At 48.6% G+C, this 15,212-nt stretch overlaps 1 protein-coding gene across 1 annotated transcript; it reads right to left on the bottom strand.

Annotated features, from left to right (window-relative positions):
• Positions 1-383: 383 nt before the first annotated feature.
• LOC119390880 (uncharacterized) lies at positions 384-14,975 on the bottom strand. The gene is made up of 3 exons (XM_037658586.2): positions 14,825-14,975; positions 4,672-4,815; positions 384-560 (listed from the first exon to the last, which is right to left on the bottom strand). Exons 1-3 carry the CDS (start codon positions 14,909-14,911, stop codon positions 399-401), a joined length of 393 nt encoding a protein of 130 aa, XP_037514514.1. The 5' UTR covers positions 14,912-14,975; the 3' UTR covers positions 384-398.
• Between the last annotated feature and the right edge of the window lie 237 nt (positions 14,976-15,212).

The following is a 15,212-nucleotide window of genomic DNA, read 5'->3' as shown; positions in this document are numbered from 1 at the left end:
GATTACCAGCTACCGACATTTGTTGATGTGCATGTCGGTGCTTGCGAAGCCGTTCTATCATACCTGCTTGATCGTTTAATGTTTATTGTTTGCTGCAAGTTAGGGGAAGTCCTCTAGAAAACTTTCTCAGCAATAGGACAAATTTGTTTTTGTGTTTGACTCTGCATTACCTCCCCACCACTAGGTTATTGTTTGCTACCTGGTATTATCCGTTCCACCGGTGTGCTGTAGACAACGGACACATTCATGCAGTGCGGACACATACGACACAGGAAGTCTTTGAAACACATGGAACACGTTTCGCAAAATAAAATATTTCGGTGCAAGCGACATATAATGCCACTAAAGTTATATTAGTGAATTTTTCATCAGAGGCAAACATTTAATTTTTTTTAATTCTATAAGAACAAGACATAGATAACTGACTCACCGTTAAGCTTGAAGTTAGGGTTGCTATTGTAGCTCATATAGATGTTCTCACCGTAAGGCGACTTACTCCTATGCTTGAACTGTCCCGTCTTGGCTAACCGTTCAGCCCACGCTTGAGCATACCTGTTCAACTGGGAAGAGAAAAAACTAAGGTCATATATAGCCATGCACGCATCAACTAGAATGTGCGCGCGCACACACACACACACACACACACACACACACACACACACACACACACACACACACACACACACACACACACACACACACACACACACACACACACACACACACACACACACACACACACACACACACACACACACACACACACACACACACACACACACACACACACACACACACACACACACACACACACACACACAAGCGCGCGCACGCACACAAGCGGTCGAACAAAAGAAAAACTATGCTTTATAGTCAACGTTTCGGCCGGGGACTTTCATCTGTGCATACGTGCATAGAGGCACACATGTATGCCCCGACGAAGGCCGGTCCCCGGCCGCAACGTTGGCAATAAAACATTTCTTCGTGCGCGAAACCAGGGACTGCCCCTCGAGAGACGCCTACACGTCACGGCCATGGCGAATTCAGACCAGCTGCGCAAGAAGCGTGGTGCACTCAGGGCTGGCGTCACGAGAGCGCTGACACTTTTAACGGACCTGATGCAGCAACCGGACCCCGACACTTCTCAGATTAACGGTCGCATGGACTACCTCAAGGCAAGGAGGCAGCACTATCGAGGCGCGACGACGTCATCCTTGCGACCACGGACGAAGAAAAACTAGACGAAGAAGTAGAAACGGCGCACGAATATAACGAAGACTCTCTACGCAGTGTCATGCGCCAGGGTGCGGCTACAAGAACGTGAGAGGACAGTCACAACGCAAGCTCGAGTAACTGAACCCGGGCCAAGCAACCTCGGATCTCCGCACTCCGGTGACGCAGCAAGCCAGGTGAGCGAGCACCGTCAGCGTTCAGTTCAACTACCGAAGCTCCAGATACCAACTTGTGATGGCAGCCTGCGCGGATCGCAGTCTTTTTGGGACCATTTCGACGCCACTATCCACATGACAACCTAGCTGCCGCGCATTGAAAAGTTTAAGTACACCGTCATTTGCTTAACTGGCAGCGTTAAGCGGGATATGGAAGGCATCCGCTTAGCCGAGCAAAACTACGACCTCGCGATCAAAATTCTCACGGATCGCTTTGGACGCCGGGATCTGCTTGTGAACGAGCATGTCGATCATCTCCTCACGCTAAGCCCCGTGAAAAGCCCATCGGAGGTCCTGAAGCTCCGTATTCTTCACGACAACGTCCAGTTCCACGTCAGTGCCTTGGAAGAACTTGGAGCTTCACCAGACCAGTATACCGTGGTGTTAAACAGTGCCCTTATATGATTTCGCCATCATGTACAGGCAGATCACCAAGGAAACGAAGTGCGCATCCAGCAGCGCTGAAACTCCTTTAGACAGAACGCGGCTAGCCAAGGAGATATTAACCTCCCTCCGCATCCAAATGGAAATCCGCGAGGAGAGCCGGCTGCAATCGCGTCGTGCACTGCAAGACGAACCCAGGACCCACACATCTGAAGAAATGCGTGGCGTGGAACATGTACCATCAGCGTCAGCCCTAACCGGGTGTACCTTGCCTGTCAGAGCAGCGTGCCCGCTATGTCAGAGAAAGGATCATATGATCGCTGTCTGCAACGCCAACGTATCGGCTGTGGAGAACCGGGCAAGGCTTCAGTACGCCAATTGCTGCTTCCGCAGTGGAACACGCAGTCACATCGCCAGAGTGTGCAGGAAATTCATCACCCTCAAGAGTGGTATCTGCCAACGGCGCCACCTGACGGATTCTCCGATTCTCTGCGAGTTATCGAGTCCAGCCGAAGATCCGCAGCCAAACGCTGGATCCCCGTCGTTTCATGAACCACCGCCGCCAAACATGCAAACCGTCACAGCCGCCCAGAGTAGTCGCGTCGAATCTGCTTCTGTATTGTTGCAGACAGGCCGAGTTTGGGCAGAGTCCGGAGATCGACGACTCCATGTGCGGATACTGTTGGACAGCGGCAGTCAGCGCACATACATTCGTGCAGACGTGGCAAGATTCTTAAGTGCACGGTCATAGGTAAATAAGAGTTCTCCCTCGTCCCCTTCGGAGTGTCCAAGTCACAACGACGTATCAGCATCCAGAGTGGAATTGTGCGACTCCGCAACCAGTTCGACGAATCAGCGATAATCTTTGAACCATTAACCATTCCTGAAATATGCGCTGTAACAAGTCCACCACTCGGCTCCAACATTTGCAGCAGCTTGTCGAAGGGGGGTACAACGCAGCTGACAGATTTCCAACCGAATACATGGCAACCAGAAGAGATAAGTGCCCCTCATCGGATCGGACGCCTATTGGCATCGTGAAGGAAATTTCAACAGCGCGGGAATAAACACGAATGCACGAAAACAGAGCTGACGCGGACAAGCGCTGACTTTCGACTGATTTTTTATTCAGAAAAGGCACATATATGTAGTGATAAATTGCGCATATTGCAATGACGAAATAAATAAAAATAAAGTCCAGACGACTTTATCTTGCATGAGCATGCGCATGCGAAAGATAATCGACTTCTTTTTTCTGCAAGTCAATGGAAGGCATGCTAATGCATTCCTCCCTCAAACTTGCAATGCGAGCAGCCTCTACGATTTCTCTAGTGAGCACATTTTTGTTTTTGTACAGTACCTCAGTTTGATTGTAGGCAGGCAGGCACCTACACCCCTTACAATGCGCGCTCAAATGTCCGGAGTTGCCGCTCCGCACATTCCACCGGTCTTCACGTAGGCGTATATTGAGGCATCTTGACATTTGGCCGACATAACTTCTTCCCGCATGACAGTGGGATGACGTACACCACGTTGTCGGCACACTGTACGAACGAATCCCTGTCATTGATCTGGCAGCCGTCTTTTCTTTTGTTAGCGGAGGACGCTAGCATGCGCAGTTTATCCAGCTTCCGGGGCGCGGAAAAGACAACTTCCACGCCAGCGCCCTGCCTTATCTTATTAAGGTTGTGCGAAACTTAATGTAAGTTCTTACCAACTGGCTCGCATTCACTAGCTTTTGGTGTAAGTAGGGGACCACTGCCACCTTAGGTCTATTCTCACCCTTGTCTCGGGTTTCATTACGGTGAGAGCGCTTGGTATCTTTGAGAAGCTGACCAGCAACAGAAGCAAGGACATGCTGTGGATAACCAGCCTTCTCAAGGCGGTCCACCTGACACGCAAACTGTTCTCACACCTGTGAAAGCAGGTTTCTATATGTCCGACTGTACTTCACGGCCTATCATGTATGCTGGGCACACGACCCCAGAGCTAAGAAGCCATTTCTGTTCTTCTCTTCAGCCCACTCCAAGGTGGCGAAGCGCGGCATGGTGAAACTCAGCCTCTTGAATGCTCTCAGGGTGTCCTGCTTTCACAGGTGTCAGAAGGAACGCGGCCCTCGAAGGGGTGCCGGTCATATGCGTACTTGTATGCGCCGTTTTTCCATTAATTGACCCTCTCTGAATCGTGGGTTTGTCGGCCATCAGTCGTTTCTGATACGACAGTCCCATGTGCTATCGACGGGTCTCCTCACTCCACATTGTCACACTTCATTGTTGCCTGAATATGAACGCGTGACCGTACTTCTTGCCTGTAGCAACTTAACTGGCCTGCTGCTAAACACGCGAATGACGGTCCAATTCCCGCAACGGAGGAGGGAAACACTTTGGAGGGAACATTGTGCAATGCGATGGAAAGAAAGAAAGGGGAGAGAAAGAAAGACAGGAGGAAAGAAAGTAAGCGTGATGGAAGGAAATAAAGAGAGAGAGAAAGAATGAAGGAAAGAAAGAGAAGGAGCACCGTGAGGCACGCGCACGCAAAGCTTCGCTTGTCCCCATTTTCAAGATCGGGCAAGGGCTTCTGCGTTTTTAACTGCTTATATTTGGCAGTGAGGGATAACGGATCGATGAAATGAGGCACGGAGAAAATTTGTGAGGTTCACGTCTTCATGTCTGTTCTTATTATTTTCTTTCACTAGACAATACATGATTTTCTACACAGAACAGAGCTGATATGATGTCGACATCACTGTGGAATATTCCTTTGAATCTGATCATGGTCACACTCAACTTCTACATGCTAGTAAAGGCCACTTGATGTCGCCTCCACTAGGCAAACTTACCTCTTCGCTCTCTTTCAGGTCAGGAACGCCGTGGAGTCTTCTGTAATAGTTGTGTTGCTTGCGAGCCTGGTGTTGCACTTTGCGCATATAATCCGTAAAGTCTCCATAAAAATTTGTAGGCTCATTTCCTCCCCCATGGTGGGTCTGCACAATGTGGGTAGGTATGAGAAATAATGAACCAGCAGTTCCCGAATGCCGCCTTATCCTTACGACATCAGAGCTTCTGTATTAAAGTGAAGACGCACACGTACTATTACAAAGCTACAACCTACTGAATTCAACAGACACTCAAACCAATGAAAGCATAGGGCTCATTATATGTAGTTTAACATCGAAGATGTTTAGCAAATCATTCCTTGTGAGCTGATCGCAGAAAACTATCAGCATCTTAACGGGTATGTGCCACTGTGCGGCTACGTGAGAACGAGTACAGGGAGAGAGAGAGAGAAATAAAGGAAGAACTAAATAGAGGGATGGAAAGAAAAACATAAAGGAAGAGAAAGAGAAGACTCTTCCCGAAAAAAAATTTTTCACGAAGCGGGATTTGAACCTGCCTATCCTCGATGCGAAGGCGAGCGTGCTAACCGCTCGGCTATCCAAGCACGCTAGCAGAGCATAGCATATCCTTGTATAGTATAGTGTAGCAAGGGGGTCGGAAAAAGAAGTGAGCGTGAGGAGGACAGATGGTTATTGAAGAGGAGCAAAAGGAGGAGGGGAGAGAGTAAAACGTAGCACAGAAAGAATAAGAAAGAGAGAAATAGAAAGAAAGAAACGCAGAAAAAAGAAACAGAGAAAACAACGAAACAGAGAGAAAGAAGTAAAGAAAATATAGAAAGAAAGAGGAAACAAGCATCGCGTCGTCTAGCGAGCAGGTACTGCCCCGCATGGCCAAGCCACGCATGCGCAGTAGGTAGGCCACGCCCACCGACGGAGACATCGCGCGCAACCTCCGCTCCATAGTGCATAGTCTGGCTGCGTACTCCCAAGGAAGAAACCGCGCATATTGAAGCTGTACACGTCGGTCGACGGAGAGTACGAGCGACGACGGGTCCGTGCTTTGTTGTGCCAGACTTCGCATGACTTAGTGCAAACCGCCCACAATTTTTTTTAACTGCAGATTAGTAATCACGACAGAAGTGGAAGCTAATTAAAGTGGACAAAAAAATTTGTCGCAGCATGCATTAGTGGCGCAAGGCTGGAACCAGAAGCGGATCTGACCGGCCTTTCTCGTCTTTATTTTTCTCTGACTATCTTCCTGTCTTTATATCCCTCTCTCTCTCTCTCTCTCTGTTGCTTCTGTTTCTTTGTCTTTTCTTCCCTGTATTTTTTTCGCTTTCTATCTATTTCTTTATGGCTCTATCGTTTTCCTGTTTCTTCCCTTTCTTTCTCTCTCACTATTTCTCGCTTCGTCTTCCCTTTTGTCTCTTTCTTTAAATCCCTGCCTTTCTATGTCTATTTCTGTGTCTGTCTCTGTACGTTTTTCGCCTCCTTCCATTTCTTTCTCTGTGTTTCTCTCTGTGCCTTTCTATCTCTCTTTCTTTCTTTCTCTCACTCTCTGTACTCGTTCTCTCGCACAGCCGAGTTATTGCATCCCACGCCGGACAAATCGCCGCAGTGGGAATACGAGCGCCGGGCACACGTGTTAGGGGAGCGAAGTAGAAGATGAAGAACAGGACGAAGGTAGCGCGCGCCGGTCGAGTTATGGCGTTGCACGCGCAAGGCCGTTCATGACGACGATAGTTACTCTGTCGAGGAGAACAGGGCGTTTGCCAAGCTTAAACAGCTCCCCTGTTAAAGCACATTGCCGTTGATGGGGATTGAACTCAGAACCTTTGAATTACGCATGATTTGAAATTAGCCGTGCTTGCAGTTACGCTTGATTCGAATGTTCTGGGTTCTTGCCCCACCAACAGCAATGTGTTTTTTTTTTCTTAAACAAGAAAGTGTTTCATGGCGGGGCCCACCAAGACATCACTGATATCATTTTCGCTACAAAAATAATGTTGGTAAAATGCATACGAACAGATAACAAAGAAAACTAGAAGGAAAAAAATCACCCCATATCCACGAAGTGCATAATGATTGATGAGCTGGCTCGGAGATAATCGGGTAAACCGTGAATGCTCCGTACAATTCCTCTGCTGTCATATAAAGACGTCGCACGTTGTTATAGTAGCGTTGTTGTCGAACCACAAGCGTTCGCAGACCATGCAGCTGTGGCCGAACGTGCGGTCGAGGAAATCGCGCTGCAAGCGTGCGTCGACGCCACCAACTTCAGGTAGCGACCGCTTTCGGCGCTTGGCCGTTGCATCCCACGCCCGTACCTCTTCGAGGTTCTCTTGCCGCCGCTTCCGTGCTGCTTCGGCATCGCGGGCTTGTATCTCGGGGTGCGCACGACGCTAACTTCTCTCTGCGGCCTCGCGAGCTCTCACCGCAGGGTCTTGGCGGCGAGCCCTTGATGCTGCTGCCTTTCGAGGCCTCCGCTCCGCAACTTTTTCTTCTTCGTTCATGTTATTAGAATCGAAACGCACTGCCAGAGAGGAGCGAGCGTCGCATGCTACAGTTCACTATGCTATGTATGGTTTTCCGTGCGTTAATAGCATCATCAAGGCACTCGAAGAACAAGAGGAAGAAGACTTCTCTTTCGCGCGAGCTGCGCCTGTAGCGGTCGCCTCTGGAACTAAGGTTACGCTTACGGCGCGGGACTTTGCCCCAGCTTGAAAACCTGGCGAGACAGCTCCTAAAAGTTTCGTTGGCGGGGATGACCTGGGTATCGAACCGACGGTTCTCGGTCCTCGGAGATATGAACCGGGTGCTCTACCCACGGCGCTACGAACACGCAACACGATGCTTCACAAATGTGATCTATATCTCTTACATCTTCTCCGCGAGACACCTCAGCGGGTTGTGCAACACCTTCGAGCGTTGCACTCCCGCGTTGAAAAAATTAAATGATGCATTATCAAAAACATATCGCTTCTGTCACCGTGCCCGATCACTGACACATCGACCAGTTTATCCGACATAAGCCTTTCCACAAATGAGCGAAATCTCGCACACAAAGGCTGCGCATGTGAGGTAACGCAGTGCATTTTCCTTTCGGCATGCCGGTTTCCTCGGCGGTCACAACATGCGTGGGCGAGACCCGGCCAATTTATGCGGCGCAGAGAAAACGAGAGGTATATTCTACTGCTCTGCCGTGTTTTTTTTTTTGTTCGACACTTTGTGCACCTACCGCACCACTTCAGGCCTTTTAGCTCCAGGAACACGCTGAGCTGTCTTTTTTCCTCTTCAGTTTCTGGAGGATGGTCTTGGGCACCGCTGTGGAATTTCAGCTGAGAAACGCATTTACCTGTAGGTGCTCAATCTGGTCATTAGATCTTTCCTGGGAAAAGGCAACGCAAGACTTCACCAGCATGGATTCAAGCCATTGGGATGCAATCCAACAACAACGAGCCCGCTGAGGCCGATTGGATAAAGCATCTCAAAGCAGCTGCTTGCCCAGTTAACTCGGCATCAAAGCGTTCAACAAGAACCTCTCAACACCTCTACGGCCAGCTACGAAAACTTGGCGCTACACTCTCCATGGACACCTCTGTGCAAGTTTGGCAATCTATTGCGCGAGGGACACATTGCCGCTACATACGAACACAGAGGCGCAAGAACATGGTGCTTGCACAGCAGGCGCAAAAGCGACATCTCGAGCGCTGCCGCCGTCGGCCACCGCAATGTCAAATCGGCGATCAAGTGTAAATGCAACCACGTATACCGTCCTCTTCAAAAAAACTATGCGCGAAGTTCAAATTACCTTCAATATTACCGAACGCCTGGGCGAGAACACGGCGAACACAAGAGGAAGAGAAGCAGCTTGGCCGTGCATGTGTCGCGGATTAAGTATTGTGTCCGTGGAGAAAACTGAAGCGCCGCAATGTGTTTTACCTTCAGAAATACACCATGCGCATAGAGGCCGAGTGCAAAGACGACGAGCGGCAACGGGCTTGGGCACACGCACGATGGCGAACAAGAAGACGAAGCGGGCAGCTAGAATAGAACAGCCAGCCTAACAAACGTAGAATATATATATATATATATATATATATATATATACACGCGGTATGGACCTCGGCATATCAATACGAACAACAGCGGACCTAAGGAACGCTGGTCGTGGTCGAGCCAATGGAGGAGCTGACCAGCTTTTCAGAAGGGTGGAAGGGTGATGGGAGAGGAGCGCATGGCTGAAAATGCAATCCAAGGATACCGAGAAGGATATACGGGCACAGAGACGTACGGCCGCGGATATGTCGGTGGGAGGAGGAAGGTGACGGCGCGCAATACGATGGTTGAAACGTGTGCGGGCGAAACACAGGCACTGGCCGGCGCGATTGGGTGGTGGCAAATACTTTAGCGCACTGCGGTCGTCGAGGTGCAGCAGCTTCAACGAGCGCAGTCGACGAGGGCCTTCAGAAAGGAAATGTTGACGTTAGGATGAGCGAGGAAGAACGACAAACTTGACGGCATTACCAACATTTGAATAACAACGCGAGCTTTCCAAAATGCATTACGCAGGGCAAGATTGGTAAGAGGCTCTTTTCTCAAATTGCGGCAACAGTTTTTCACTAATTACAGCACAGCGCCTTACCTTTCTACTTCTATATCGGCATAAAGAGGAGGTCGGACACTCTTGCCTCCGGAGCGGCTGTCAGCCAGGGCGGCGAATCGGGGAAACGGATGGCGACGGGGCGATATTGTCGAAAGGGCGTCGTGGGGAAAACGAGTCGGCGAAGGAGAAGAAGGTCCGGTATTTGTGGAATTCCCACCGCGGCGTGCCGGCCTTGAAGCCCCACAAAACCGCACGCAAAACATACGCGGGTGATAACGGCAGAAGGTCGCGAGGTAGGAAGGGGTGCATAGAAATTATGCAAAAGTTTGCGCGACGGCAGCGTGCAGCAGGTAGGCGGCGATCTAGTGCCTGCGCTATCTTATAACGGATATACTGCTAAAAGGGAAAGTTGACCGCTTCCTCGCGGATTGTTATGAGAGAGTTCGACAAGGGCGGAAACCTGTATATGCACGGCGCGTAGACGCGCTTCGAATATGCCGGGCCGCGCATGTGGCGACGAGCATGCGTCGTCGTCCACTCCTTTCATGATGTGTTTGATTTTGTCGCCGAGAGATGGGTCGATAAAGAGACAAGACATGACGTTTCTGTTACCGCCGCGCGCGAAGCCGGCGCACGGCGGGACGACCGAAGACCGCCGCGATCTTAAGTAGTAATCATGGTTTTTAAACCAGAGGCTAGCGAGGTAAAAGCGTAGCTTGTCGCAGGCAGTTGGAAGCACTATTTCATACTCGCACTACGTCGTGCTCGTCGTTTCCGCGACGGGTGGTCGCGTTGCCGACGAGCTGTTACTTATCTTCTTGGCGATACTTCAGGAAACGCACGTTGCCAACAAGATTGTAGATACAAGCGATCTCTATCAGCGAGATAGAGAAGAAGGGTGGAAGGGTGATGGGAGAGGAGCATATTATGCGGATGTTCAGGAATAAAGCCAACTTGTATTGTTATAACAAAGCGGCGTGCCGGCCTTGAAAAAAAAAAAAAAAAAAAAAAAACATGGTTGATCCCTCCGTCATAGGAATCGGAATAACACGAAATTAAAGCGTGCCCTTACAGAAGTAACAGAATGTTTACTGTACATTGATACAAGAGAGCTTGCACAATGTATATTGATGTCTGGTAGCTATAACACCGTTTAACGTAGATGTGCCCACATTGATGATTGGTGGTACATCTCCATCCCGACGACTAACGTCCCTGCTAAATGATTAAACAAACCCTTGTGGTACTTGTAGTAGTTAGCGGTGAAAGCGTAATCAGAGAACTAGGTGTGATAACCAGAAGAGCGTCGCATATTGGACGCAGAACTTGATCGCCATCCAGCGGCATGTTAAAATGTGATTGAACACCACGGCCGGACAAGAGGGAAACGCAAAGCGCGTCGTGCCGCCCCGGTAGACCGGCCGCGATTTTTCTAGGGGCGAGCGCGTGAGCGGGGAACGGGGTGTAACAGCTATGCGAGGCAGGCGCGCGTCGCAGAGCTATGAGCGAGGCCGACGCTTTTACGACGCTTGGCTAAGGTCGCCACCTCGCGGTGTGTTAAGGCATCGACAAAATTGAACTTCAATTGAAAACGAGCCGAATGGGAGGGACGTGTAACGCGTTGCAGGTGCTAATCGCGGAGGCCACAGTAATGACGAATTTATTAGGGGCAAAGCTCCTTAAGGCGGCACCCGTTCGTCCCTCGTAGTCGTAGTCGTAGTAGTCGTAGTGCGTAACCAGTCTTAAGCTTTGACCTCCAAGGTGGTGCCGGTGGGAGATTTTTTCCTGTGCGTTGTTGAACAATAAAAAATTCGCAGCATGCGCGTTAACTAAAAGCAGAAATCTTCTGTCTCTCATTCCCCATTAGCTGCCATTGGCATGTTCCAGTAGGAAACGTTAGTACAAGTAGTAGTGTAAGTGTTAGCTAAAAGCCGACTTCTTCTGCCTCTCATTCCCATTAGCAGCCATTGTTTACCTCCAAGGTAGTGCCTGGTGAGATTTCTCCTGTGCGTGATTAAACAATAAAAATTTTGTTCAAAACGCCGTTGATTGATGAAATAAACCAACGAAAGACGCCAGATGTTTTGTAAAAGCAAAACGAAAAAACGCCAGATGTTTCTAAAGCAAAACGAAAAGACGCCAGCTGCTTAACGAAAGACGCCAGATGTTTTCTAAAGCAATGGTTTTCTAAACAATGAAAATTCACAGCGTACATGTAAAATTAAAGTGAGCTGCAAGTCGTCATACCTCATCGAACCTTTAGTATAAACGCGCCCGATCTCACGTCGGTGATGATGTACTGGACAGAATTCACGGAAGATTCACGGTTTACCGATGAACCTCCGCAGCTTCGCCCACTCATCATCATTTACTCCGTGGATATGCTGTGATTTTTTACTGCTCCCAGAGAGCAACACCACCCCGCCGACCGGGAGAGAGGGTAGATATAAAAGACGCGTTTGTAAAGCCTCTAGAGTCTGTGACCGTGGCGCAGTGGATAGCGTGCCGGGCATCTGTTGTTGCTGAAGGTGCGGTCGTGGGTTCGATGCCGCTTGACGGTACTCTTTTTCTTTGCCATCTGATCGCGTATATTTTTTCTACGTCCTTCCCGTGACGGAAATACGTCACTGAAGTCTTGGTGGACCCCGGCATAAAACACTTTCGTGTTAAAAGAAAAGGCTGATATTGGACCTGTGCATAGCGGCTACCGAAGTTCATGACGCCGTACTTGGTTTTGCTCGAATCTTCCGACATATGCGTGTGCGATGTCGCAGAAGAGAAACATCAGAGAGCCTAAACACTATAAGCGGACGTGTCGTAATGTCACCTGGCTTTCATGCGATTTTAGACCGTAGCGGTTTCGATTTTGTGGCGTGCCGCGGTTGCGCGTTCCTCGTAGCGAATAAAAAAAAACGCCAGGCCTGCGCGGAAAGCGCAGCACAGTCACAGCGAAAGCTGGAAGAGCGGCATTTCTAGAGCCCGTTATAAACTCTCCTGTGGCTACTAATACAGGTACATTAGCAACGTACCCACTACGCCAAGAAGCGTAATTTTTGGGAAGTTGGGAAGCACCCAGCACGACATTATTCGTTGTTTGCGGAGAAGCGAGGTACCATATGTAAGCGATTATGTGCAGTTTGTTGATGCGGCGGTTGATGACGATGAACAATTATGGTTGCGCCCTTTGTAATGGGTTGGAAGCTCTAAGCGACCCACTAGTTACGTAATGCATATTGTGTGACGCCCGGTCGTTATTTAACTGTCCCACCACGCTTTATAACATACGTTAACCGGAGAAACGTAGAGCGAGAGAGGGAGAGAATTGACTTTATTGAGACCCTGAGGAAATGGATCATGGGAGCCTTATCGGCTTCCTTGGCAACCAACAGAAGTACACTTGCGAGGAACCCACTACGCTATAAATCATTGTAATTTTTGAGAAGTAGGGCAGTAGGCACTGTGCCATTTTTCGTCATTCTACAGACAGCCGTGGTACCTGCTAAACGCATGTAAGGCATTATGCGCACTTTGTTGATGCTGTGCGTGATGACGATGAAGAATTATGGCAGAGCTCTTTGTAATGGGTGTGAAGCATTCAACAACCTACTCGTTGCGCAATTCGCATTGTGTGACGCCTGGTTACAGAATTCGCGTTGTGCGACGCTTAATGTTTATTCTACTCTTTTACCACGCTATATTGCATATGCTAATGTGGTTCCTTCCCGACATGAAGCCTGTATAGGACCTTTTCGCAAAGCAGTTTCAAGCACCGGCATGGCTCAGAGGTTGAATACTGGGCTCCCACGCAGAGGGCCCAGGTTCGAACCTCGTTCCATCCTGGAATTTTTTTCTTATTTATTTTTTTTTTTATTTCGAGCGATACTGGTTACGGACACCGGCGGCGGCGGCAGCGGCGGCGGCGGCGGCGGCGGCGGACAACTACGGCACCAAAAACGGCCGGTGAAATGATCTCATAACAGCTTTCGCTGTAAAAGCAAGTGATTCGGTTTGGTGAACATGACAGCATCGGTGTCGCACCACAAAGGGGAACACCAGAGATTTTTGATAACAATCGATAGCGGCAGAATAAGTGTCATTGCTTCACTTATTCCATATTAGCACACTGCGACGGAGTTGCATTTATTTCGGGTTCACGCGTGATGCCCCGGCCGCTGTGAAGAGGACTTCGCCAGCGCAGAGTCAAGTCATCGTCTCCGCGTCTCATCTTCAAGAAAATACATTATTACACGTTGTGTTTACGTTATTAAGATTAGTTTTTAGGGGCGAAGCTCCTTAAGGCGGCACCCGTTCGTCCCTCGTAGTTGCCGTAGTCGTAGTGCGTAACCAGTCGTAACGCTAGTACCAGATCTTGACCTCCAATGTGGTGCCGGTGGGAGATTTCTCCTGTGCGTTGTTCAACAATAAAAAATTCGCAGCGTGCGCCTTAACTAAAAGCCGAATTCTTCTGTCTCTCATTCCCCATTAGCAGCCATTGGCATGTTCCAGTAGGAAACGTTAGTAGAAGTAGAAGTGCAAGTGTTATCTAAAAGCCGACTTCGTCTGTCTCTCATTCCGATTAGCAGCCATTGTTTACCTCCAAGGTAGTGCCTGGTGAGATTTCTCCTGTGCGTGATTAAACAATAAAAATTTTGTTCAAAACGCCGTTGATTGATGAAATAAACCAACGAAAGACGCCAGATGTTTTCTAAAAGCAAAACGAAAGAACGCCAGATGCTTCTAAACCAAATGAAAAGACACCAGCTGCTTAAAGAAAGACGCCAGATGTTTTCTAAAGCAATGGTTTTCTAAACAATGAAAATTCACAGCGTACATGTAAAATTAAAGTAACCTGCAAGTCGTCATAACTCATCGAACCTTTAGTATATACGCGCCCGATCTCACGTCGGTGATGATGTACTGGGCAGAATTCACGGAAGATTCACGGTTTACCGATGAACCTCCGCAGCTTCGCCCACTTATGATCATTCACTCCGTGGATATGCTGTGATTTTTTTGCACTGTCGTATTACTGGGAGATTGCTCCGACGATCTCCGTGGAAAAAAGAAGCTTTTGGTGATTATACTTTGGTGAAAAGGTCCGACTTCTATTGAACAAAATAAATTACTGAACCAACAGTTTCGAGAGTGGAACTATCTTCATCAGGGTCGCTTGAATGTTCGCAACTATTCACATTAAACTAAGCTGATGATAGCGATGCACATTTTAACCTCTTTCCGCAATTTTGTTTTTGGTTTAGACTTGTTTCATATTAAGTGACAACGCTTGCATTGCTGCATCACTTTTTTAACCAACTGCCACTGGGCCATTGACCGTCTGCTTAGTTTTTGTGTATATATCCTTACTGTGCGATTGCAGTAACTGAAAAGACTTGGAAAATGAACGGAGCATAGGTGGGGAGGTTGATGAGGGGAACTCAGGTGAATAGACGAGGCAAAGACATGTGAGAATATCTGCATAGCCACATTACTCGAACAGCTGAGTTCTGCGAAATAAGTTTCGAAGCATAAAAGCAGGTTCCGAGAACTTACCTTTGTTTTAACTTGATACGATAACACATAAGATGTCAGGCACAAGATAAGTATTGCGAGCGAGTTCATTCTTGTGCTACTGCGCATGCAGCCTCGGGAGCCTCAAGAACAGGGAACCTACTTTTCTCCGGGAATATATATGTGAGCCTCGGTTTATAGTGATCCAAACAATATAAACGACAACCGTCTGCTCTGTCTGCGATACATCTTTGCATAGACAGTAAGAAAGAGAGAAAAAAAAAGAGAAAGGAGAAACAGCTGCCATGGGCATCCGTCTTGCTCACCTTCCACTATTTCTGGTCCAGCAATGTTTAGGGGCAGTTGTGATGCGTACAGCAACAAATGCAAACTGTTTTTAGAATAGAATATGAAGGTTCCTGGCCTTGTT

Source organism: Rhipicephalus sanguineus, chromosome 4 (assembly GCF_013339695.2).
Source record: "Rhipicephalus sanguineus isolate Rsan-2018 chromosome 4, BIME_Rsan_1.4, whole genome shotgun sequence".
Classification (NCBI taxonomy): domain Eukaryota; kingdom Metazoa; phylum Arthropoda; class Arachnida; order Ixodida; family Ixodidae; genus Rhipicephalus; species Rhipicephalus sanguineus.
The sequence above is the reverse complement of the archived record's forward strand: the minus strand, read 5'-3'. Positions and strand labels throughout refer to the sequence as shown.